At 42.8% G+C, this 27,124-nt stretch overlaps 1 protein-coding gene across 8 annotated transcripts in view; it reads left to right on the forward strand.

The window, feature by feature from the left end:
* znf711 (zinc finger protein 711) overlaps nucleotides 1-27,124 on the forward strand; it is a 52,292-nt gene that overhangs the window by 15,118 nt on the left and 10,050 nt on the right. For 4 of the 8 annotated variants that reach the window (XM_078547207.1, XM_078547210.1, XM_078547209.1 and 1 more), the window contains exons 3-5: nucleotides 443-1,000; nucleotides 14,013-14,168; nucleotides 26,688-26,831. In XM_078547207.1, the coding sequence (XP_078403333.1) occupies nucleotides 443-1,000; nucleotides 14,013-14,168; nucleotides 26,688-26,831 (858 nt within the window). Of the gene's footprint in view, nucleotides 1-442; nucleotides 1,001-12,500; nucleotides 12,590-14,012; nucleotides 14,169-26,687; nucleotides 26,832-27,124 lie in introns of those variants that run through there. The other 4 variants (XM_078547215.1, XM_078547212.1, XM_078547213.1 and 1 more) reach the window with 4 other exon arrangements.

Consider the following 27,124-nt stretch of genomic DNA (forward strand, 5'->3'; position numbering starts at 1 on the left):
AAAGGAAAACAATATGAATAGGATGTTGTGTGACATGGCCAGGAATAATATGGACCAATGTTTAATTTAATGTCAACTAACTTGGACATATCTGTTATATATTTAATTTATCCAGGTGAGAGATTCAGTATGGTCATATAATTCCAGGTGAATTGTATATTCAGTGACTTAAATTATGCTGTTTTATTGAATTAATCAGCTTATGTATATGGCTTTTCAGTAAGTATATGTGATCACGATTCAACACCTTTGAAAGCTAATAATAATGCCCAAACCTATAGTTCAGCCTCTGCTTTGCTATTTTACATTGTGTGCCTGTGTGTGTGTGTGTATGCGTGTGTGCACATAAAACACACATGCATTATATCTCACGCAGCTTGGCCCCAGAACAAAGATAATCAGAAAAAAAGATTTGAATTCTAATCTATTGTTTGTGTTGCAGTGACTGGAATGGCTGGTGCTGCCCACATTGATGGCGATCACATTGTTGTATCTGTGCCTGATGCAGTGCTGGTCTCTGATGTCACTGGGGAAGAAGTTACACTAGAACATGGTCTCACAACTAATATTCATGAAGTTGTGCAGGGCCCAGATATTATAGCTGAAAGTGATGTTGTTACTGAAGGAGTGATTGTCTCAGATTCTGTGCTAGAGACTAATGTTACTATTGAAGAAGACTTGAGCACCAGTTCGGTTCCTGACCATGTTCTGGCTTCAGATCTTATAACTGAGACTGTTGGTGTTCCGGATCAAGTACTAGTGTCGGACCTTGTTTCAGTACAGGACGAGGAGCATTTTGAACACGTGGTCCAGGATTCAGTTACAGATGTTCTCTCTCCTGGGATGGTCTCGGAAGAAGTTATGGAAGTAGATGATGTATCAGAGACTGTGATTCAAAACCATGATTTAGTAGTTCAAAATCACGAGACTGTTTCTGGCCCGCCTATTGAAGCCCGGGTAGATGGAAAAGATGCGTCTGAGGATTTTTTAATGATATCCTGTAAGTGACAATTAACAATGTGGCTTTTGTGTTTTAGATTATTTATGGGAAGTGGAATTTTGCATTTGTAATTTTATGTCCATCAGCCTACTGTCCCAAAAAAAAATTTTGCAGTACCAAATTTCTAATAATGAGCAATGTAGGAATAAGTTACAATATTTATACAAGCAAGGAGTTTAAATGATGAATTAAACCATGAGAGCCAATACCCTGAAAACTAACAATACATTATATTAAGTGGTATCAGTTTTTCTCCTTTGTTTTATAGTTACAGCCTTAGGATCATGAGTTGTCTATAAGCCAGATATATTTTATTCTTATCTAATTTTGCTGTCTTAGTATTTTGCCTACAGTGAAATTATTTCAAAAAAAGCTTGAACTAATTTGTTATCTTATATAGGAATATAAGAGTATGCTGGGACTGGCAAAGACCATTATGCTCTATCTGTGTCTTAAATCCCGCAATGCATCTTAATCAAAATTTTCTCCACCGACTTATCCAACTTTCTCTTGAGTTTGTTGGCACACTTGGGTCCAATTGTCTGTCTTGGCAGTCCATTGGCTACATTTGCCAACCACTACATAAAGTAATCATATCTAAACTACCTCCTCACCCTTCTTTTTCAAAGTTTAAAGTTAATGCCCTCTTGTAATTTTGTGACTAGATTTAACATTGGACTTTTATCTTGTCAGTGACCTTTAGGATCATAAATCCTTAGTTCATCCCTGAGTTCAGTGTCTTCCGTTGTAAACATTCCCAGCTTCTGCAAGCTATCCTCAAAGTTCAGGTGCTTCATCCCAGGAGGGATTGAATGTTTGTGGATGGGGTGCCAATCAAGCAGGCTGCTTTGTCCTGGATGGTGTCAAGCTTCTTGAGTGTTGTTGGAGCTGCACTCACCCAGTCAAGTGGAAAGTATTCCATCACACCCCTGACTTGTGCCTTGTAAATGGTGGACAGGCTTTGGGGAGTCAGGAGGTGAGTTACTCACTGCAGGATTCCTAGCCTTTGGCCTGTTCTTGGTAGCCACAGTATTTATATGACTAGACCAGTTCAGTTTCTGGTCAATGGTAACCACCCCCCCCAGGATGTTGATAGTGGGGGATTCAGCAATGGTAATGCCATTGAATGTCAAGGGGCGATAGTTAGATTCTCTCTTGTTGGAGATGGTCATTGCCTGGCACTTGTGTGGTGTGAATGTCACTTGCCACTTGGCAGCCCAAGCCTGAATATTGTCCAGGTCTTGCTGCATTTGGACATGGACTGCGACAGTATCTGAAGAGTCACAAATGTTGCTGAACATTGTGCGATCACCAGCGAACACCCCCACTTCTGACCTTATGATGGAAGAAGGTCATTGATGAAACAGCTGAGATGGTTGGGCCGAGGACACCGCCCTGAGGAACTCCTGCAGTGATGTCCTCGAGCTGAAATGACTGACCTGCAACAACCACAACAATTTTCCGTTGTGCTAGGTATGACTCTAGCCAGCGGAGAGATTCCTCCCCCCCCCCCCCCCCCAATTCACATCGACTCCAGTTTTGCTAGGGTTCCTTGATGCTACACTCAGTCAAATGCTGCCTTGATGTTAAGGACAGTCACTCTCCTCATCTCATGAATTCAGCTCTTTTATCCATGTTTGAACCAAGACTGTAATGTGGTGAGGAGCTGAGCGATCCTAGTGGAACCCAAACTGAGTGTCAGTGAGCAGGTTATTTCTAAGCAAGTGCTGCTTGATAGCATTTTTGATGACCCTTCCATCACTTTACTGATGATTGAGAGTAGACTGATGGGGCAGTAATTGACCGGGTTGGATTTATCCTGCTTTTTGTGTACAGGACATACCTGGGCAATTTTCCACATTGCTGGGTAGATGCCAGTGTTGTAGCTTACTGGAACAACTTGGCTTAGGGGCACAGCAAGTTCTGGAGCGCAAGTCTTCAGTACTAATGCCAGAATGTTGTCAGGGCCAGTAGCCTTTGCTGTATCCAGTGCCTTCAGCCGTTTCTTGATATCAAGTGGAATGAATTGAATTGGCTGAAGACTGGCACCTGTGATGCAGGGGACCTATGGAGGAGGTTGAGATGGATCATCCACTCGGCACTTCTGGCTGAAGATGGTTACAAATGCTTCAGCGTTATCTGTTGCACTGATGTGCTGGGCTACCCTATCATTGAGGATGGGGATATTTGTGGAGCATCCTCCACCAATGAGTTGTTTAATTATTCACCACCATTCATGACCAGTTGTGGCAGGACTGCAGAACTTAGATCTGATCTGTTGGTTGTGGGATTGCTTAGCTCTGTCCGTTGCATGCTGCTTACACTGTTTTGCACACAAGTAGTCCTGAGTTGTAGCTTTAACAGGTTGACACTTTATTTTTAATTATGCCTGGTGTTGCTCCTGGCATGCCCTCCTGCATTCTTCATTGAACCAGGGTTGATCTCCTGGCTTGGTGGTAATAGTAGAGGCAGGAGTATGTCGGGCCATGAGGTTAGGAGGGTGGTTGAGTACAATTCTGTTGCTGAGGGCCCTCAGCACCTCGTGAATACTCAGTCTTGAGTTGTTAGATCTGTTCGAAATCTATCCTATTTAGCATGATGGTAGTGCCACACAGCACAATAAAGGGTATCCCCAATGTAAAGATGGGACTTCGTCTCCACAAGGACTGTGCGGTGGTCACTCCCACCGATGCTATCATAGGCAGATGCACCTGTGGCAGGCAGATTGGTGAGATTGCCACAGACCCAGCCTAGCAGCCATGTCCTTTAGGGCTCGGTCAGCAGTGGTGCTAGCGAGCCACTCTTGGCGATAGGCGTTAAAGTCCCCTACCCAGAGTACATTTTGTGCCCTTGCCACTCAGTGCTTCCTCCTCCAAGTGGTTTTCAACATGGAGAGGTACTGACTCATCAGGTGAGGTGAGGGCTGCGGTGCATGGTAATCAGCAGGAAGTTTCCTTGCCCATGTTTGACCTGATGCCATGAGGCTTCATGGGGTCCAGAGTCAATGTTGAGGACTCCCAGCTCTGCTGGTGGGGCAGGTCATACCCAACATAGTGATGGTGGTGTCTTGGACATAGTCATACTCACGGAATGTTGTTTAACTAACCTGTGAGACAGCTCTCCCAATTTTGGCACAAGCCCCCAGATATTAGTAAGGAGGACTTTGCAGGGTCGACAGGGCTGAGTTTGCTGTTGTCGCTTCCATGGTGCCAAATGGTCAGTCCGGTTTCATTCCTTGTAGACTTTGTAGCAGTTTGATACAACTGAGTGGCTTATCAGGCCATTTCAGAAGGAAGTTGGGTCTCACATGTAGATTTTCTTCTGGCAGATTTCCTTTACGACAATTGACAATGATTTCATGGTCATCGTTAGACTTTTAATTCCAGATTTTTATTGAATTCAAATTCCATCTGCTGTGGTGGTATTTGAGCCCGGCTCTCTGGATTACTAGTCCAGTGACAATACCACTACGCCACCACTTCCCCCATTGTAGCGTATCCTGCTATTTATCTGTTTCAATGCTGAGCTATCTCCCAACTGCCTTCTATTGTCTCCGTTTCAGCCAATTTTTAATCCATTTCAGAAGCTCTTCACATACATCTTCCAATCCTGTGCCACATGAGAGATTGATCTAATTGTCAAAATCTAAATAGGCATCCTGTTCACATGGTTAGTTATCTTCTCCAAAAACTGAGGGCTGCTTTGAAGCTTGATGTTAAGACCTATACTATGCATTATCTGTAAGCACTTGATGGTATCAACATGCTTCGTTTGCTTTTATTTCTATCCCTCTTCCTTCTTTTCCTTTCCTTATTTTTTTCTGTCTGCGTGTATTTCTTTCACCAGCTTCTTTTTGTATGAATTGCTTATATAATGTATTGCAGAATGTCAGCACGTGCATATCTCCCACTGTCATTCATGCAAAATTTGTTGGACAAAAAGTACATAAATAATGATCCTTGTGTACTGAATTTCATGAAGGCATTGTAACTGTTTTCATGTTTTTAAAATTAATTTAGTCTTAAATGAACAAGTGTATATTTAGTTAAAAGTGCAGACTTTTATGATGTAAAAACTGTTTTGGGTTTCAGCAACAGATCAGAAGCTAGATAATGAAACAACTTGTCATAATTTTACCTGTATCCTTATTTTGAAAATGGATTGTTTTGGATAATACAACAAATTAGTCATTTTAGTTTTTATATATATAAGCAGGCCACTGGAAAAGCAGCCTTAATACAGTTATTGAGCAAGACCTCTGTAGCTGATGAAATGATCGTAGTATTCCAGTTACTGAATGAGCCTTCTTTAAAAAGAAATATTGCCTCCCAACTTGGAACAATCAAAGTAGATTAAGATGTAATCACAGATCTGTAAATCTGCTTTTACTTTGCCCAAGCAATATGCTCTGATCTTAGAACAGAGCACCAGTGCAATATTTCCAATTCCCAACCAGCCGTCCTGTGGCCATACCCACCAGGAACTTGGTTCAGACTGCTTAAGCTCAGTAGTGGGAGTTGATCTTCATCCTTTAAGTCAGAGCAGGCATGGAACCCAACTGTATAAAAGTGAAAGGATATTTGCTAACCCATTGTACCACCCAGAACCTATTTTGTACTTTCAATTTGACCAAGGATTAATTCTAAAGATTATTATTCATATAGTGAACTGTCTAGTTGTGCAAAGTGATTTCATTTCTCTTCAGAGATGTTTAGTCATAATAATGGAAATCGCTTTAGTAGTGTTAAAAATTTGAGCTATAGAATTCATAAATTTTTGTTGAGAATTTGCAAATCAAGTCGATGGCACAATGTGATGGTGGGAGGTGGATATGTTCACAAAGTTGACCTTTTTGCCTCTAGGGACTTGATTTAAATCCAGTTCGGATTGATTGTATTAATTTATCCATCCTCTGGCCGTTGTAAAGAATCTTAAATGGTACCGATTTGAACAATCGATCCATTTTTTATGTTTAGGAATGTAAAAGGGCACTGTCTAGAATGGTGTTACTTTATTATATTAGTGATACAATAAGTCCCTGTTTTAATGCTGGTCAGTTTAACATTGTTTCGCTTTAACGTCGGTAAGTTAATGGGGCCTGCAATCTCGTTGAGTGCCACCAGATTCATTTTAATGTCGTTTGCCATTTTGAAGTGGCCTCTCCCTGTCTTTAACTGTTCGATTTTTGTGGCCTCTCCCCTACCCCACCTCTAACCTGCGGCCTCTTCCTCTCCTCGACTTGTAGCCTCACTGCTCATCTCCTAGAGGCCTCACTCACAAGAAGGGTTCAAAAGAGGGAAGTGGCAAGCAGGAGCATTTTTAAAAAAAAACTTGGATTATAATAGCCCCAGCTGGGCACTTCTTCTCCATCGAGACAGGCACTTTCACAGCCCTGGAACTCCAGCATTGGATCGGATCTGGATCTTGAATGGGTACACAGGTTCAGGAGAGGGAAGCACAAGAGGGTGAACCAGGGAATGAGAGGTACGGGGAGAGGCTGCAAGTCAGAGGTTGGGGAAGGGAAAAGGCCGCAAGTTGGAGGGTTGGGGAGGGGAAGGATCTGCAGCAAGCAGGAGGATCAGGGAGCGGGACGTTCAGGAAGGAGGATCAGCACCAACCAGGAGGTGCAGTAAAGAGAAAGATAGATTTTTTCTTTGATATTTTAAAATTTTATTTTACTTTATTTGATTTTCATTTACCAATGTAGGAATTTAGCAATGTAAAGCACTTCAATTTGCAGGGTATTATGTTTTCATGTTTTTTCTGATAAGGAAGGTCCAACAGAACCCAACTCCAGTCGTAACGTAGGTTCCCATAGAAATTAATGTTTCGCTTAAGGTCTTGATTTTTAGGAAAAAGACCACAAATTTAAGTGAGACCTTACTGGATGGGTATAGGCATTAGGGGAACTGTCTGTAAGTTTGCAGATGGCACAAATCTTTGTGCCGATATTAAAACCTTGGATGAACAAAAAAGGCTGTAGTCGATCTAGGTGCGATGGGGAAATGGGGCTGTGTGTAACCGATAATTTAATGCTGATAAAAGTAACATTTATATACATGGGTAGGGCTTAACCCCAAGGAAGGATATATACAGGGATCTGAATTAAAGCTTGTTAAGTGAGAAGGCGATGTAAGGGTTATAATCCATGAGACTTGATAAAGATTCCTGATAGTTAAAGGGCCTGAATTGGCATTATACACTCAGAGCTGGGTTGTGGGAAAATGTGAAATTGTCCATTTTGACAGGAAGAATAAAAGAGAAGCATATTATCTAAATGTTGAGAGATTGCAGAGCTCTGATGTGCAGAGAGACCTGGGTGCCTTAGTGCATGAATTGCAAAAGGTTAGTATGCAGGTACAGCAAGTAATTAGGAAAGCTGATAGAATGTCATCATCTATTGTGAGGGGAACTGAATACAAAAGGGAGATAATAGCAAAATACTGCAGATGCTGGAAATCTGAAAGAAAAACAGAAATGGCTGGAAAAACTCAGCAGGTCTGACAGCATCTGTGGAGAGGAAAACAGAGTTGACGTTTCAGTTATGCAGAGCACTAGTGAGACTACATCTGGAGTACTATGTACAGTATTGGTCACCTTATTTAAGGAAGGATGTAAATGCATTGGAAGCAGTTCACAGAAGGCTTACCAGAATAATACCTGGAATGGGAAGTTTCTCTTATCAGGAAAGGTTGGACAGGTAGGCTTGTATCCACTGGAGTTTAAAAGAGTAAGAGGTGTCTTGATTGAAACATGTAAGATCCTGAGGGGTCTTGACAGGGTGGATGTGGAGAAGATGTTTTGTCTTGTGGGAGAATCTAGAACTAGGGGTCACTTTAAAAATAAGGAGTCGCCCATTTAAAACAGACAAGGGTTGTGATTCTTTGGAACTCTCTTCCAGAAAAGGTGGTGGAAGCAGAGTCTTTGAATATTTTTAAGGCAGTGGTGGGTAGGTTCTTGGTAAGCAAGGGGGTGATAGGCTATCAGGGGTAGGCGGGATGCAGATTTGAGAATACTATCAGATTAGCCATGATCTTATTAAATGGCAGAGCAGGCTCGAGGGGCTGAGTGGTCTACTCCTCCTTATTCAAATGGTAAAAGATTTGATTCAAAGTATTTAAAATAATTTAGGATCAGACCATGCAGAATGTGAATTCACTAAGAGCATTTAAAGGACCTGAATGGATTCCTGGCTGAGGCTGATATCATTCTATGCAATTGTTGTTTCCTGGCATTTGTTTTGGTTCAGGGGAGGGAGGGAAAGTTCTCAAAATTCTTTTCTCCCCCTGAGTTAGTCTGGGGTTTTACTGGGGAGATTCCATGGCTGTTGATTGATGGGAACCTTGAGTGGCGTGATGTCTAATTGCGTCCTGACTGAATGGAGCAAACTAAATGGCTTATCTGGTCCTTACATCCCTGTCATTTTCTCATATTGATAAGGGACATGCATTGCAGACAAGTTAACAAAGGTAAAGTGCGAGAAATGAAATTCTGCTAGTGTTGCAACAGGTATACGTGTGAGGCTGAGAACCAGGCACGTTATGGCAATATTGGAAAGCCTCCACATTGAAATAAATACTCTGCATATCTGACAGCATCTTTGGAGAGAGAAACAGTTAATGTTTCAGGTCTGCTGAATGTTTCTCTATCTCTGTAGATGCTGCCAGACCACTGAATATTGCCAGCATTTTAAAAAAATTTAACCCTGTTTTGATCTGAGATTTATAGCATCAACTTTTCATTAAAAAAAAATGTGGAAATCCATTTGAGTTAGTATAGAGATGTTTGACACGGGGCAGCTGAACATGTCATTAGATCTGTGATCTGAGATTAGCATCTGTTGATTAGACCTTTAACAGTGAAATTTTGACAAAATGTCTATTTAAAATGCATTGCGATTGTGTTGCTAGAAATACAGAATAAAAATTTATATTCTAGGGTGTCAGACTATACATGGCTTAAGATCAGTTGTGAATGACCAGAAACTGAACCGGACTAGCCGTGTAAATACTGTGGCTACAAATGCCAGTCAGGCTAGGAATTCTGCGGCAAGTAACTTGCCTCCTGGCTCCTCAAAGCCTGTCCACCATCTAGAAGGCTTTAATCATGAGTGTGATGGTATATTCTCCACTTGCCTGGATGAGTGCAGCTCCAACAACACTTGAAGCTTAACACATTCCAAGACAAAGCAGCCCATTTGATTAGTGCTTCATCTACCACCCTAAACATTCATTCCCTCCATCACTGGCGCACAATGGCAGCAGTATGTACCATCTACAAAGTGCACTGCAGCAACTCCAGCATCTTTGAAAACCATGACATTTACCACCCAGAAGAATAAGTGCAGCAGACATGTGGGAATACCTCCAATTCAAGTTCCCTTGTAAGCTACACACCATCCTGATATGGAACTATATCGTCATTCCTTCACAAAAACCTGGAACTCCCTCTCTCACAGCACTGTGGGTGTACCTACACCACATGGACTTCTCAAGGGCAGTTATGGATGGCAGCAAATTCTGGCCTTGCCAGTGATGCCCACAACCTATGGATGAATTTAAAAAATACTGGCATAATAATTTCCTTTTATGATGTTTGTTTTAAATACATGCCTTAAATATATTCTGGAACATGATTAAGTTTACTGCAGTTTTTTCTTTTATTATAGTCAATTCCTGTTAAGTGAATAATCTATTCGACTTCCTACAAACAATCATGCAGTGAAACAGGACTTTAGATAGCAGTTCTTGAAGTTATGAGAAGAATTTTTACAAAATAGTAATTGGGAAATCATACTTGAGTAACAGAAGACAAAATGTATTCAAGGATATTGTAGAAGATAAGGAACTGTTTTTCAAAAAAAATACGAAGAGCTGGGATATTGGTGACTGAGGATAAAGAAAATATTAGGAAAAAGTAAGAGAAGTAGAGAAATGAATTGCAGAGGACAGCAAAAGTCACCTAAAATTGTTTACAATGATGTTAATAGTAAATTGAAGGTCAAGGCACCAGCAGAACTTTGAAGGTAAGTACAATTTTTGCGGTGTGTGACAGACTCAATAAATTGTTCACATAAGCTCTCTCAAAGGAGGAAAAGACAAATTTCAATCACGAGAAATGGGGATAAATGATCTATAACATATGCAGAAGTTAGTAAAGAATGGTTATCCACAAAGCTCTTGGGACAATGAATGCATCCTAGAATCCTTGAGAAATTAAAATAGGAAATTAGTGATTGTGGTTGGTATTTTTGATGGCCTGATCACTGGAGAAATAGCTGAGCTCTGGCGGAATAGTAGATGTAGTATTGCTATTCAAGAAAGGATAAAAGACATAAACCTGGGCAGGTAATTTTATGCATCCATTGTATGGAAAAAGCTTTTGGGCATTTTATGGGACACTGCAAACGAATATTTAAAGGACACAAATGTTATAGGGAGCAATCGAGTTGGTTTAGAAGTAATAGACCATGCCTTACAAATGTCCTGGAATTCCTTGAACTAGAAGCTAAATTCATCAAGCAGAATAATCCAGGTAGATGGAATTTACTTGAATTTTCAAAAGATGTTTGCTATAATTCCTCATTTAAGGCTAATAAGGAAACATCAGGCTTATATGTTTGAAGATTTGTCTAGATGCTTTGAAAATTAGCTTAGTCACAAAGGAGGCAGATCGAACATTTTGTTCTCAGCGGCGAAGAAATGTTTGCCGTTCATTGTGCTTAAAGCTAGCCACAGAAGTTTTGTGGCTTTTGCAAGGCAACTTACGATCATCTGGAGTCTGATACAGTGCAGCCCCCTTCTACAAAGGATCTGGGACTTGTGAACAGGGCAAGCAACAGCATGTTTCTTCAACCAAGCAGATTGAAGGATGCTTACTGAGGCGCGCACAGCCTAAACTAGAAAGTGCAAGTTAGAATATTTAATTAAATATAAAAACATTGATAGAAAGTGAAATAAAAAAAGATGAATTTACAGAGAGTAATAAATAGAAAGCAAAAGTTAAAAATCTTTAAATCTCCAGCAATAATTAAAATCTCAAGGAATAAGAATCTACATTTTCATAATTATTTTCAGTGCCAGTGAAGAAGTTTTTTAGTAATTAGGACTTAACATGCTGTTAGAATTCAGTTACGCTTGAATGGGCAAGCCCTAATCATTTCTGGCATGCCTGGTGGGTGAGTCCCACAACTTCAAGCCTTTTGTGTGTTGAATGTCAAATAACTTTGCAAGCTACAGTTGTAAAGCTTATGGAGAAGCAGGGCAACTTGGACAGCAACTGCATGTGTGGGGATGCTGGAAGTTGCTGTCTGATTTACTCCTCAACAATGTGAATGCTGATAGCCTCACCATTATTCCTACCACGAAATCTAACCCAATAAAAAGAGCTCCCCTCATTATTCCTACTACAAAATCCAAGCCAATGAAAAGAGCTCTCCCTGGGAAAAGGCACCATTACCCTTACAATAACAATATTTGGGAATGATGTAGAACAAGGGGTGACTAGCATTACATTTGTAGCAACACATAGCTCTATGGGCAAGTAATGAGTAGAAACAAGATTGGTTATCTTTAGAGAGACTTGAACGTAGCCTGAGATATGGCAGTTGGATTTTAAGGTGAATAAATGTGGTCCTGCATCGTGGAATAGGCAACAGTAAACTTACATAACATGAAAGGATCTTTAGCAGAGGCCATACCAAAAAGAATCAAATAACTATCATACTCCAAAAACAACTGGTCAGTCTAAGGCAGAAATTCATAATGACAAATCAGATACTCGGAGGGCATTGGAGCAAGTTAGGCTCTCAAATTAATAATGGGACTGATTTTGGAATTTGCAGTTAGGTTTTGCCCATCCTAACTCAAAAAGGATGCAGATGTATTCAAAATGACTCAGATGGCAGTCACCAAGAATAATCTGGGCCTTAGGGACTGTTGAGGACTAAGTCCTGAAGTACAGTTCGGATGACTGAACTTTGTTGAAGATGTTGTTAAAATAATAATTATAGATGAAGTGGAAGTGAGCAAGCTAAGAACAGTGAGCATATGACAAAAGGATACAGGTATAAAATTCAGATGCATTAACAAAATTAGAGATCAGGTTTCTTTTCTCAAAGGCTATATGGAATAAGTGCCTGGAGAAGGTAGTCAATTCAGGGGCACTTGGAATATTTAAATAGAAACTGGACCGATAACTATTGAGAAGCAGAATTGAGGATCTTGGAAGTATTTAGCAGTGATGCTTGAGTTCTTTTCTATGGGGTGAGTGTGGGATTATTATCCAGTGAAGTAAGTAATCAAGAAGTAGTATGGGAGGAAGCTCCTTGACAGAATAATCATCTTTGCACTCTGTAGCAGCCTTGATAGACAGAATACCCTTTTCTCCTTCTGGATCTACATTCTTACATTATCAGGCATTTACACTAAGTTATTAGCAAGAAATGTTCCTTGGATTATTCTTTTTATTACTCTTTAGATATTTAATATTCTTCCTTTAGGTCTCTATACTCCATTCCCCATCAAGAAAATATGCAGGTGACTTGCTCCCAGGGCTCTGCCAATGCCGTCTTGATCTGGCTACTGGGAGGTGAGTGACAGCAGCCTGGGGTGACGTCCTGTATTTGTTCCTTTCTGAGGAAGCAGAAAGCCTCCTGTAGGCAACTCCCCCTGATGGCATGACTGAGATTGGGTATTTACCAAGCAGGAATCATGGCTGTAGATCCATGTCCTACCAAACGGATACTGCACTCCAGCTGTTTTGCATGTTTTTAATTGTGATAGTTTTTTCACTCTTAAGCTACATTCACCTTGATGTAGATTGTACAGATGGTACAACATATTGTACTTATGGTATCTATAAACAGGGCTGTAACAATGGTAAAATGTATAATGTTGGCATATAACCACTGATTCAACATTTACAGGTTAGTCAACAGAACTGAATGCAGAAAACAATATTCTGAACGGAAACATTTCCTTGTAAGGAATTCATATGTAGAATATTTTTGTCAAAAATTAGAAACAATGGTTTTACTATTGCCTATAAAATGTGAAGGGGAGACCATAGGCTGCTGTGGATCAACAAAAGCCACCTAGTAAATCATTAATTATTAGTTAGCATTCAGGAACTCACACTGCAAAACATTTAACAGCAATCTATTAGTATTGGGAGTAAAACCTAAATTGGCTGCTGTAGCTAAGCTGTGTTGCAGATGCATCTCTCTACTTAAGCGTTAATTTTTCAAATCCAGAGGCTTTTTTTGTCATTAGAACCCACAAGTAATCTTTCCCACATTTTGAAACAAGTAATCTTAAACTACAATAAAATTATATTTAGAAAAATGGTATTTAGAGTGGTCAGAAGTAGTATCAATTTGAAAAATTGCATTTAAGAAATGTGATTCCCATTAATCTCTTGATTTCATCCATTTAAATTTATCTATTTGAATATTTATGTTCAGTCATTGTTGATGACAGCATTGAAGGAGTCACTGAGCCAGCGTTATTACATTGTTGAACTAAGGTACACAGTTTGAGTGGCAAAATTCACTGAAATGCTGCAGGCTGTACTGATAATTGACCTCCCTTACGTAGTTTGGCTCAGAAAGCCAGTTAAGTTGTTGTTGGTGGTGATCATTCTTTGTTAGCTGCTAGTACTGGAGCCTTAATTTCACTTCTGTTTGTTTTTTTGTAGCACAAGTAACTTAGCTAATGAAGAGCACTAAAATGTTTCAAAGTTTTGGCATGTGTATTACCATGTCAGAAGAAGCATGATTGGAGTCAAGAAAATTATAATTGGCCTAGCAAAATGGTTTTAGTTGAAATCATTTTGAGATTGTTGGAGGCTGGGAAAGGGGAGGAATTGACTTGAAAAACCTGGCCTCCTATTTTTATGGTGGAGAAATTCATTTAAACTCAAAATGCCTAGTAGATATAAGAGCTTATAGCAAACTTATTGAACTTAAGGTTTCCAATGTTCTATAACTGTTCCCTATAATTGTTTTATGCAGTAGATGATGTCGGAGAGAAGCTGGACCAGATGGGTAATGCACCAATAAAAATAAGCACTGATATTGAGCAAGATTCTTCTAAAGAAGGCGGCTTTGGAGCTGAGGTCATCAAAGTGTATATTTTTAAAGCTGAACCAGAAGATGATGTGGAAATAGGTAAATATTATGGTTTAATAGTAGGTATAATTTGAAACATTTTTTAAAAAAATGCAATCTTATCCCTTGTACCAATTTTGCAATGGACAAAGGTCAGGTTTCTAGTGTGAAAGTATAGTCTATTGCATAATATGGCTGTTCACATTTGCTAATCATAATTGGCCAAATTTTCATGACCATTATAGCTAGAATGATGTAGAAAATATGTGGACAACTGTTTCTTCACTGGAGATGTTCATAATATTGACTTGGTTCTTGATTTAAATGCACTTAAATGCATTTATTTTCCACGTCAATGACAAGTCTCTATTAGATGTTTTCCCTGGTTCCATTTGCATACTGTGGGGAACAGAAGGCCTGAGTGGTGAAAATTCAGATCTGCTATCATAATGCAAATAAGTATGGTTTGTGGACAGGTATGCTGTTCTAATTTTTTCAGTACAATCTTTAACAAATAAAAAATTTCAAATTCATATAATGTTCACATACAAGGGGTTGCCTGATTGGAAAAACAGCTAAGGATACATAACTGGTTTCTCGGAAATTTTTATTTTTCCTATACTGTTTAAACCCTAAGGTGAAAAGGAAGCAAAGAACAGGAAATGACAGTACAAGCCTATTTTTTATGCCAAGTTTGCATCATTTAGACTGTAGAATGGATTTAGCAACAGTAAACCAACTGCACTGCCTGGATGAAAGTTACAGTCAGAGGTTGTTGAAAATCATGGGACACTACAAGGCATAAGGGGTTTTACAAAGATTGGGGGCTTAAGGGGAGGTCAGACTGCCAATTGTTGGGGTTGGGGGAGATTGTGGGGCATGATGCCTGAGATTGAGATTATTGGGGCTGGTGAAGTTAGTTGGCTGGTTATAGCAGAAGGGTGAAGCACTCCTCCTGGCTCAAAAAGGGTATACAAAGCTGATTAAATGGAGGTAGAAACAGCCATGTCAGATAGGTTTTCCAAGCCCTGAGAAATCCAGAGGGCCAGTGTTAAATTCAAACCAGGTTCCCAGCTGCTCTGTGGGTGCCTGATTTGAGTATTACAATAAACTATTCCGCCTCTTGAGAATGGTATATAAACATAGCATGCAACTCACTGCTGTAAAGTTGACAGCTATGTGCACGGCAAATTGGGTTCACGTGCAAGTTAAATTTTTTTACTGAACTGTTTGGATGGGTTCGGTTAAATTTCCTCTGCATTTTAGTATGGAAAGCTGCTTTCAGCCCATAGACTATTTCACACAGGCATCCAGCAATAACATTATAGCCTAGATTTTGCATTCAGCGGTGAATGAATGACATATGCACTTGCCCACAGAGTTTACACTGTGATTTGTGGTAGTCAGTTAAAGCGGTGCAGCACCCTCTACAGGGGATCTGGGACCTATGTGAACAGGTGAACAGGCTAAATAACAGTGAGTGGAATTTTCCCAGATAGGGTGGTAGCAGGCGGATAAAATGACATTTTACCCACCAGCCACGATGGCGGGTTTTCACGCCATATCATCCCAAACCTGCCACGTTGTTTATGCACTCCCGGGAAATACGCCATTTCCATGGTGCGGTGGGTGGGCTCTCATTCACCCGCCTGCCATCACCCTGCTGCTGCATCATGCCGGGCGCCATATTTAAAGTCCAGCCGCAAGCACACATTCAGTGCTTCCAGACCACCATTGCTGCACGGAAGACATAGCCCTGAAACTGAAGAAGACTGCACCCCCCAGGTTCAGCAACGTGTTCCTCGGGCGCCTTTTGGATGCCATAGAGGCCAGCCAGTATGTCCTCTAGCCCTGCTCTGGCCACAGGATGGCAGCAACAGCACTAACCTGGCTTGGGAGGCAGAGGCAGCAGTGGTCAGCGCCAACGCCCTTCAAAAGAGGACAGCCACCCAGTGCTGCAAGAGAATGAATGATGATCTCCATTTCATCAGGGTAAGTCACTCTTCTCATCACTCACAACTCTCACACTCAAACCCACCACACATCCACAGTGATCTCATTCGCTGCCAGTTAAAGGGACATCATCATTCACTATCTCATACTCACTGTCATTGTCCTTATCCCATCCATGGGACCATTTGCCACCCACACAGGCCAAGCATACTTATCATCAGGCCTGGCAGGCATCCTGTTTACACTTTCTCCATCTCCATTCATGCAGGACAAGCTGGCACACAACAAGAGGGAGGGGTTGCTGACCAGTGGCAGAATGCCCGAAATCAAGATCCTCACGGACTTTGAAAACAGAGCCATCCAGCTGGCCAGTGACGACCTGGACCAGTCCTGTGCTGACGGTGAGGTTGGCGGTGCTCTACCAATTGAGAATGCAGCAGTGAAACATCCATCAGACAACCGTGCTGTGAGTAATGTGTTTTGTTTCACAGGCCACTGCCATGCACTCATTACCTCCCCTTGCTTCCACAGGCACATCTTGGCAACAGCCGATGGAGTCCATGACCCAGAGCCTCCAATCAAGCCCCGAAGAAACCTCTAAAGAGGAATCTGAAGGCACGCTCCTTGAAGTCCCATCAAAGTGCTCACCCATACCCTCCACCAGTGCAGAGACACACACCTCAGTGGGATCTTGCTTTAGAATAGCCTCGGGATCACAATCTGGTGAGCACATTGCACTTTCTGATCCACAGCAGGCAGCAGCAGGGACTTCCCTGACGCCCGGTACTCGGAGGGCTGCTGGAGGCCAGAAATTTGCTGAGTCTGACTCAGATGACGAGCCTCTGGACTCGGTCATGTCACAGTTGCTGGAGCTGCAAAGGCAAGTTCGGGAACAGCAGGACGGGATGACCGCTGCACTCCTCAGATCGCAAGGCATGATGCAAGAGTCTGTCCGCCTTCACTTTGAGGTGATAGTGCCGGCATGCCAATGCACCAAGGTCACCGCTTGTAGGATGGCGGTCGCCATGGAGACCTTGGTCCAGGACTTCGCTGCTGCACGGGCTCAATTCCATCGCTGATGCCATAGTTGGCCTCCAACAGTGCATTTGCAAGAGAGGTGCCGGTCAGCTTGATCTCATGCAAGCAACCCCTGCTCCTCAAGGAGTCAGCCTGAGGCCCCTGAGCACCCATAGGGAGGAGGATCAGCAGGTGCACACTTCAGGCCCATCTATCCAGGTGACTCCGAGAGTGTCCAGCCCATCCGACTCCGCTCTTCCTGTCACACCAGCAGCTCCAGCTCCACAGGCCAATGAGGGCGCCACTACCACACAACAGGACCCCGAAAAGGTCGGAGCCCTCCAAGTCCCGGCGCTCCAGAGGACGCTTGCCAAGGTCATCACCGGGCGTCACAGCAGGCTGGCTTCACCTCCGCTGTGGATGTCCGGGGAGCACGAAGACGTAGCGGCAGAGTTAAGGAGAATTAACTCTCTTGGAGTCAACCAAATAAACTAAATTAAGAAAATCAGGGACAAAATAAACACAACCCCTAAATTAGGGAACTGCAAAACCAAAGACAAAATTTAAATGAAACTTACAAGCATCAAATCAAAATGTGATTAAGGGGGTCGATAAAACACCCCAGTCCCCGCGGTGCCCGCCGAGCACAGAAGGCCTCGATGGTGCCAGCAGACACCACGTGCTCCCTCTCCAGGGACACCCGGCTGTGAACATAGCTGCGGAAGAGGGGCAGACGGCCGGATTGCCCGCTGCCTGGACCTGTTAATGGCTAACTTGGCCAGGCCCAGGTGCAGGTTCACAAGGAGGTCCTCCTCCCTCCCAGCCCCCCACTGCACCGGGTGCCCGTAAATCAGGAGCGTGGGACTGAAGTGCAAATAAAACATTAATAAAAGGTTCTTTAAGTAACTGAAAAGGGAGTGCAGCCTACAACACCCTATGTATACTTGGTTTACGGACTCCACAGGACCGCAAAAGGGGCAGGTATCTTGGGAGTCCGTGAACCGGCACATCCTGCGGTTGTATGGGACTGCTGCATGCAGTGAGAATTAGTTGCACAGCCTGGGCACGGGTGTTAATCACTTGTACATACTCTTCACTATTGTCAATAAACTCCCAAGTGTGTCTCCCTGCCTATGGCTCCTTGTCCTGATGAGCAGCATTCTTGTCACTGAGATGAGTCCTTTCTGCACAGTCCAGGGCTTCCTCCCTGTGCTCTGTGCAGCCTTCAAACTAGTGATGGTCCGGCCTCATACTCCCTGGGAACATTGCTGTTGCCTGCACCTTGGCAGTGCTTGTCATTGCTGCCAGAATGTAGTGGGCAAGTGCCACAGAGTTCTCTCATTCTCTGCTCTCAGCACCTTTTAAGGAGGGGCTGGCCCCCCACCTCTTCATCTGTGACCACTGATGCTGTGCTCCTGAAGGCAGACAAAGAATCAGATGCTTCCAAAGTTTCATGGCTGCGTCTCTATGATATGACCCTGATCACAGAGCACAAGCGACCTGCCCTCAGCCAGACACTCTCAAGAGGCTATGTGAAGATTTATGGAGTGTCCTCACTGCATGTCTTCGTCATCCTCCTGCAGTCAAGCGACTATTTGGGCCTCCACTGCGTCTCCATGACAGGAGCATTTGCACAGAGGGTATTTGCGCTTCCAGAAGCCAGACTGGAGATGCAATGTGATGAACTATGGTGTCACCTCACTGCATGTTGTCGTCATCCTTCACAAATCTAGCAGCTATGAGGGCCTCCCGAGCGCACCTGCTTTGCCTAGCCAGAGCGAGGGCCTCATCCCTGTCAATGTCGTCCTCATTGGAGGAGACGTGCAGCTCCTCCATCGTCTCCTCGGCCAGCTCGTCTCCCCGTTGGAGCATCAGGTTGTAAAGGGCACAGCAGACGACGACGATGCGTGACACCCTCTGTGGACTGTATTGCAGGGCTCCACCAGACCGGTCCAGGCACCGGAACCTCATCTTCAACATCCAATGGCCTGCTCCACCAAGCTGAGAGCTGCAGCATGAGCTTCATTATACCGTCGCTCTGCTGCAGTCTGAGGCCACCGCATGGGTGTCATCAGCCACAGCCTCTGCGGGTAGCCCTTGTCTCTGAGGAGCTATCCATGCAACCTCTGTGAATCCTGGAAGACTCCAGGGATCTGTGACCGACTGAGCATGTAGACAACGTGCACACTGCCTGGAAACCATGCGCAAACCTGCAGGATGCGTTTCTGGTGGTCGCACATCAACTGCACATTCAGCAAATGGAACCTCTTGCGGTTGATGTAGTTCACCCTGTGTTGCCATGGAGATCCGAGTGCCACATGAATGCAGTCGATCACACCCTGCACCTGTGGGAAACCCGAGATCTGGGCGAATCCAATCGCTTCTGCATCCTAGCTGTCCTGGTCCTAGGCGAAATGCACAAAGTTGTGTGCCCTTGAAAAGGTGGCATCTGCGACCTCATGAATGCATTTGTGGTTGGAGGCTTGTGAGATCCCACAAGGTCACCTGTGGAGCCCTGAAAGGAGCCACTGGTAGAAATTGAGCGCTGCTGTCACTTTGACGCCCACTGGTAGTGGATGCCCTCCATATCTCCATGGCGCCAAATCCTGCAGTAGCTGGCAGATGTGACCGACCAGTTCCCTAGACATGCGCAGTTTTCGACAACACTGGTTCTTGGTCGCCTGCAGGAATGAAAGACGACATCTATAGACCCTGGGTGTCGCTAGGCACCGGCCTGCAACAGCTCTTAGGCGGCATGTGCTGGAGCCCCAGCCGCTTGTTCTTCCTGAGTTAGCTGCTCCTGCCTCTACACAGCCAGAAGCCTCGGTCAGTCACTCCTCCATCATCTTCACGCTCTGTAGGCCATCAGGCATACAGCTAGCTCACCAGGCTCCATGATCCTGATGATGTACTCCTGCAGGATGAAAGAGAGAGACACGTGATTAGTATGGGTGTACTAAGAACCTCTCTCGGTTAAGTGTGAAGGCCCCTTTAATGCATCCTGGAGGGTGCTGGCCACCGCTTGGATGGCCAGAGTTTAGTGCGCTGCATGGCTGCCCAAAACCCCACAGTTTCACCCCAACCCACCCGACCGATTGGCGACAGCTTTGCCCACTGGACTGCATGCTGTGCTCTCAGCTCAGATGCAGGCGTTCTCCTAACCCGCGCTGCAAGGCTGCACTGTGAGCTTGAACCATGGGGAGACTGGTCCAAACCAGGATGCTGACATTGCAATGAGCTGTGAGCGCCTTCAGCAGTGACTGCTCCATGGCCAGCTTTAGCGAGGAGACTGTACACTGTGTGCAGCCATCCAATTGTTCAGCCATCCACTAAAATGCTCATGACTTTGCAGTCTGTGCGGGGCGGCAGGGGGAAGCTTTGGAGCATTTGATGCCTCTGCATTGCCTGAATGGGCAGATAAGCTAGAAGCCCGACTCCAGTCGTATCAATCTGGCTGCGCCTGAACTGTCTGAGTTGCAGAGGAATAGTCACTTTTTATATAGGTTTCCCTAATGCTTGTGCGCGATATTCAATGGCAGGCCCTTGGTTCCCCCCCGCCCCGTCGCCTCAATGCCAGGGCTGTGTTTGCGCCCCCCCCCGCCATCCTCCCAAGTCACCTCAACAGCAGGACTGCCCTTAACCCCGACCCCCAGTGCCCCTCAAGCTTGAAGTCCAACAGGCAACCCTGGCAAACGCTGCACAATGTTGCTGTGTACTCACCTCCGAGTCCCCCTCAAAGCGCAGGCTGTCAAGTGCATGTCACAATGCGCTGTTGTGAAATACATGGCGTGCTTTCCCGCCAACATGAGCGGACAATCCAGCACAATTCTGGCGGGTTGGCCTGATGATTATGTGCTGATGTATGACAATGAGGTTCCTGACATCCAATGGTGGAAAACGCAGCCCGCCATAGGTGGGCTGAACAGATGATCGCAAACTGGTTTCACGCCGTTGTGAAACTGATCACATATTGTCCGCTCAGACCACCAATCATGCCTGATGCCAGCGGGCACGAAAAATTCCACCCAGTGTTTCTGCTCAGCTAATTAGACTGAAAACATGTAGATTCTAAACCAGGCAGTGTAATACGGAATATTTAATTCAACGTAAAATCATGTCTCAAGTGAAATGAAGAGAGATGAGAGACAAAAAGAAAGTTTTTAAAATTATTTTAATTTTGAATTTTTAACCTCCAATATTAATTAAAATCTGAATGAATGAGACTCCACTCATGTAAAAGTAAATGCCAAGAAGGTTGTTTGTACTAATTAAGATTTATCATGCAGTTAAAAATTCACTTTCACTTGAATAGAAAGGCTCTAGCCTTGTTTTCTGGCATGTTTAGTGGGAATCTAGTGGGCACATACTACAACTTCATGCCTGTCATTTGTTTGAATACTGAAACTCTCGGCAAGATAGCAAAGCCTATGGAGGAACAGGATAAATTGAACAGCAGTTTCCTGACTTCCGTGTTTAATTTGAATGTGCAGGGACTGGAAGTTGCTGTCTGATTTACTCCATAATGAAAATGAAAGCTAATAGCCTCACTGTTATTCTTACCACAAAATCCAGGTCATTATCTGCGCTCGAGGGGTCTCTTCTTTTACTCATATGTGGAACCCTTTGAGTGGACTATTCATGAGCACATCTGTCAAATAGATAATCTCAACTTTCAGACAGTCAAATCTAGTAGATTTAGTAATGTCGTAATTAGGTGGGTTTAATAAGAGATATCATAGTTAAGGATCCTCTAGTAGGGAGTAGCGATCACAACATGGTAGAATTTCAAATTCAGTGTGAGGGCGAGCAACTCGGGTCTCAAACCAGTGTGCTCAACTTAAATAAGGGCAATTACAGAGGTATGAAGAGAGAGTTGTCTAAAGCGGGCTGGGAAAATAGACTAAGGGAAAGGTCAGTGGATGAGCAGTGGCAGACATTTAAGCAGATATTTCATAACGCTCAGCAAAAATTTATCCTAGTCAAAAAGAAGGACTCGATGAGAAGGATGAACCACCCATGGTTAACAAAGGTGGTCAAGGAGAGTATCCAATCAAAAACTAAAAGGCATACACAGTGGTGAAAACTAGTGGTAGGCCAGAGGATTGGGAATTTTTTGGGAACCAACAGTGGATAACTAAAAAGCTAATAAAGAGGGAGAAAATTGATTATGAAAGTAAATTGGCAAGAAATATAAAAACAAACAGCAAGAGCTTCTACGGGCATATAAAAAGAGAGTGGCTAAAGTGAGCGTGGGATCCTTGGAGGATGCAACTGGAGAATTGATAATGGGGAACAGGGAAATGGCAGATAATTTAAACCAATATTTTGCATTGGTCTTCATGGTGGAGGACGCTATAAGCATCCCAAAGATATCAGATAAGCAAGGAGCTAATGGAAGGAAAGATCTTGTCTATCACGAGACAAAGTATTTGACAAACTAATGCGACTAAAGGCAGACAAGTTGCCAGGACCTGATGGGTTTTAAAGGAAGTGGCTGCAGAGATAGTGGAGGCATTGGTTGAAATATTCCAGAACTCACTGGATTCCAGGAGGGTTCCAGCGGATTGGAAAAGCGCCAATGTGATTCCCCTGTACAAGAAGGGAGGGAGACAAAAAGCAGGAAACTATAGGCCAGTCAGCCTAACATCTGTCGTTATGAAAATGCTACAGTCCATTATTAAGGAAGAAATAGCACATTTAGAAAAGCTTAACACTATCAAACAGTCAACATGTTTTTTTGAAAGGGAAATCATGTTTGACAAACTTGCTAGAGTTCTTTGAGGATATAACAAGCAGAGTTGATAAAAGGGGACTAGTAGATGTAGTGTATTTGGATTTCCAGAAGGCATTTGATAAGGTGCCACATAAAAAGTTATTGCACAAGATAGGAGCTCACAATATTGGGAGTAATATATTAGCATGGATTGATGATTGATTAACACACACAAGACAGAGTCGGGATTAGTGGGTCTTTTTCAGGTTGGAAACACATAACTAGTGAAGTGCCACAAGGATCAGTCCTAGGGCCTCAATTATTTGCCATCTGTATTAATGACTTAGAGGAGGGGGCAGAGTGTAATGTATACAAATTTGCTGCTGATACAAAAATAGTTGGGAAGGCATGTTGTAATGAGGAATCTGCAAAGGGATATAGATAGGTGGAGTGAGTGGGCAAAAACTTGGCAGATGGAGTTTAATGTAGGAAAATGTGAGGTAATGCACTTTGGTAAGAAGAATCAAAAGGCAGACTATTATTTAAATGGAGAGAGACTCCAAAAAAAGTGCAGCACAGAGGGATCTGGATGTTCTTGTGCATGAAACAAAGTTAGCATGCAGGTGCAGCAAGTAATTAAGAAGGCAAATGGAATTTTGGCCTGTATTGCTAGGTGGTTGGAGTTTAAAAACAGGGTAATCTTGTTACAACTGTACAAGGTGTTGGTGAGGCTGCACCTGGAGTACTGTGTACGGTTTTGGTCCCTGTATTTAAGAAGGGATATACTGGCATTGGAAGCAGTTCAAAAGAGATTCACTAGACTGATTCCTGGGATGAAGGGGTTGACTTATCAAGAACAGCTAAACAGGTTAGGACTTTATTTGTTAGAGTTTAGAAGAATGTAGATTGATCTTATTGAAACGTACAAGATTCTAAGGGGGCTTGACAGGGTAGATATTGAGAAGGTGATTCCACTAGTGGGGATATCTCAAACTAGGGGACAGAATAAGGTGAAACTCGTTTAATACTGAGATGCAAAGGAATTTCTTCTTTCAAAGGGTAGTGAATATCTGGAATTTTCTACCCCAGAGAGTTGTGGAGGTGAGATCACAAAGTATTTAAAGAGGAGGTTGATAGATTTTCGAAATATCAGGGAGTTGGGGATTATGAGGAGCTGGCACGAAAGAGGAGTTGAGGCGTGGGGCAGATCAGTCATGATCTTGTTAAATGGCGGGGCAGGCCTGAAGGGCCGAATGGCCTACTCCTGTTCCTATTTCTTATGTTCTTATCTATTCTCATTGTAAACGTGAAAGTTCTTCTGGTCATCCATAAGAATCTTGCTAGGCCTAAGAACCCTTGTTCATGTGGCAGTAGTTACCTTTAGTTATCCAGTTTCAGGACTTCTGTACTGAACCCGTTGGTACAATGCATATCTTAATCTATACCATTGTTGGTGTGAGTAGGCGCTATGCTTCAGTGACAGTTATGCAAAGGCAGTTTGTGTTCTAATCAGAATAACACTGCTTTTGTTTTCCGTAACATCCACAGCAGCTGAATTCTTGATTAACTTGGGAGTTCAGGATACTTTGTTTTTTCAGTGGACACAGAAACACAACTTGATTAGAGTTAAGCATTTGGAGAATTAACTTTGAATTGGATATAGAACATTAACTATGTTACATTTCATTCTCCCTTGGGATGGTCACTTAGTTGAGGGACATCTAAGCTTGGTGTTTCCACTGTCCTTCTTCAGTTTTGTGTGTGATAACAGAAAATGGGATGTCGATCTTTAGAGATGGATCTTCATAGTAACGGAATACAAAGTTGTGAAAAGTCACATTGCTGCCTCTTGTTCCAATATGAAGTGCAACTTTTTGGAATTTTCATTTGGAGTATGCGCCTTAATTGTGGAAGTTCAACCAAATTATTTCTCACATGGGACACTTGTCCCTGTCATTGTTTCAGAGTCCAGGGATACAGACTCAACTACTAGGCTTTATTTATCAATATTAGTATAAATAGAAACCAGCCTCATCCAGCTTAAGCTAGCCTCTCTCCTCTAGACCATTTTGTGAATTGCTTTCTCCTAACGCTCCCAAGACAATGAGATCCTTCCAGAATGAAATTTAGAGTTGTAGTTTAAAAAATGCATTTGACAGTATGTAGTACAGTAATATTTTATGACACAATGTGGGGTGGAACCTCATTTGATGTGTTAATCACAGTATCATCATTTGGTTGAAAATTATTATTGTCCTAACACTTTTTTTAAAAAAAATGAAACTCTCACTCTGGGCTCCCTCAGATAAACTAATGCTGACGAACATCTTTGGTCAAAACAACTAAAGATAATGAGGACATATCGAGTGGTTGTCACAAGTTGTAGTCTTGTTATGAACTGTGAAAGTTTCTTGCAGAGAAGGGTAATTTTGGCTTGTGTACCAATGGAATATGAAGGATAACTTAAAATAAAGACTACTATGCTTCGAGGTGTGCAATCTGTCTACCAATTCCAAAGAAAAATAACACTGCATTTCTTTCCATTATTTCACTTGCCCCACTAACAAGCTGTGCTGAAGCTTAAATATTTAATACCATTAAAATTAAACCAATGTTATTCTGAATCTTCTGCCAGTTTACTGATTCTGATGGGCAGTTTTTTTATTTATGGTTGTCTGACAAGTAGCCATTAAACCAGTTTGTTCTGATGAGCTCTGACATTTTTGAAATGTGTATTTTACATATACTGAAGTGAAAATTGAGCTACCCATGAGGAGGTTTGTATACACACTAGAATCTCAGGAACTAAAATGCATAATTTGGAACTGAAGAATGGCTTCCAGGTTTTTCAGTTGATCAAATGGCTCATTTTTGCAATAACCAATAAGTGGTTATTTTCTCTGACAGATCAATTAAAGGAAAAACAGCTGACTCTGGATGCTGGAAGTCTGAAATAAAAACAGAAAATGCTGGAAAAAAACTCAGTACGTTAGACAGCATCTCTGTAGAGAGAGAGAAAGAGTTAACATTTCAAGTCTATGACCTTTCATCAGAAACATTGGGCAGAATTTTCTGCCTGTCAGGCAGGCAGGCCCAACTCAATCTCCGGCGGGCAGGGAGCCTTTCCCTGCCAGAGAGGCAGGCCGCGCCGACATTTTACGTGGGCAGGCCAATTAAGGCCCGCCCAGCGTGACATCCGGCGGGAAGTGCTATGCGCTTCCTGTGCGGGCGGGGGGGGAGGATTCCCTAAAAGTGAGAGTGTGCTCTTTCGCGCATACGCACGAAAGAGCGCACATCTCCTTGAGGCTAAGTGCAGCCTCAGGGAGATCACTTCCACGTTGAAAAATATTAAAAATAGAAAAAAAAAATCCCTAACATGCCCCCCTCGTGACAATGTCACATGAGATGGGACATGTTCATAATTTACATAATAACTTTATTAAAATTTTTAAAACCCTGCACGAAACCTCATCTTGCCACTGGATGAGGTTTTCTGTTTTCTCTATTTGCCGCCGGGGCTCCTGGCCTGACGGCCAACCTTAAGGTTGGACGGGCAGGACCTTTTAATCGTTTAAATGATCCTGTCGATGGCCTCAATTGGCCATTGACAGGTCAGCGGGCCTGCAGCTGATTTTGCTGCGCCCCCGCCTTCCTGAATATTTAAATGAAGCGGGATGACGTTGGGGGTTCCGCCTGATGTCATCCCGTGTCATTTTACGCGTCGGCGAGCAGGCCCCGCTCCCTGCTTGCCGACGGCAAAATTCTGCCCATTTACTCTGTTTTTCTCTCTCGACACACATGCTGCCTAACCTGCTGAGAATATTCCAGCATTCTCTGCAATTAAAGGAAGTTGATTTCAGTTTTTCTTTAAAGTCTGATTGTTTTCTTATTTGAAGGTGAAACTGAAGTTATTACAGAGAATGATTATCAGAATGGTCATACCATAACTGGAGTACTTGAACAAGGGAATGTTGGTAGAATGCCTCGGGAAAAGATGGTTTACATGGCAGTCAAAGATCCGTCTCAGGAAGATGACATTAGTAAGAAATTCTATGTACGGTTTCTTTTCTTAGTGTTCATTCAAAGGCAAACTATATCTTACTTAGAAATAATGAATTTAGCTATGTTACTTAGTAATACAACCCTCGCTCTAGAATCCTGCTAGATGGTCGCTTGTAAACTTAGTTGAGTCATTTTTCAGAAAGAAGTGACATTTGTCCTTGCGTGGAATATCGTAAATCTGTTACCTGGGTCTTTTGTCCAAACTTAGACTTTAAAAAGAAAATAGAGAGTCAACATTAGAGTTAGAAGAGATAACTTTTTACAAAAGAAA

This window comes from Cetorhinus maximus, chromosome 8 (genome assembly GCF_964194155.1).
Source record: "Cetorhinus maximus chromosome 8, sCetMax3.hap1.1, whole genome shotgun sequence".
Classification (NCBI taxonomy): domain Eukaryota; kingdom Metazoa; phylum Chordata; class Chondrichthyes; order Lamniformes; family Cetorhinidae; genus Cetorhinus; species Cetorhinus maximus.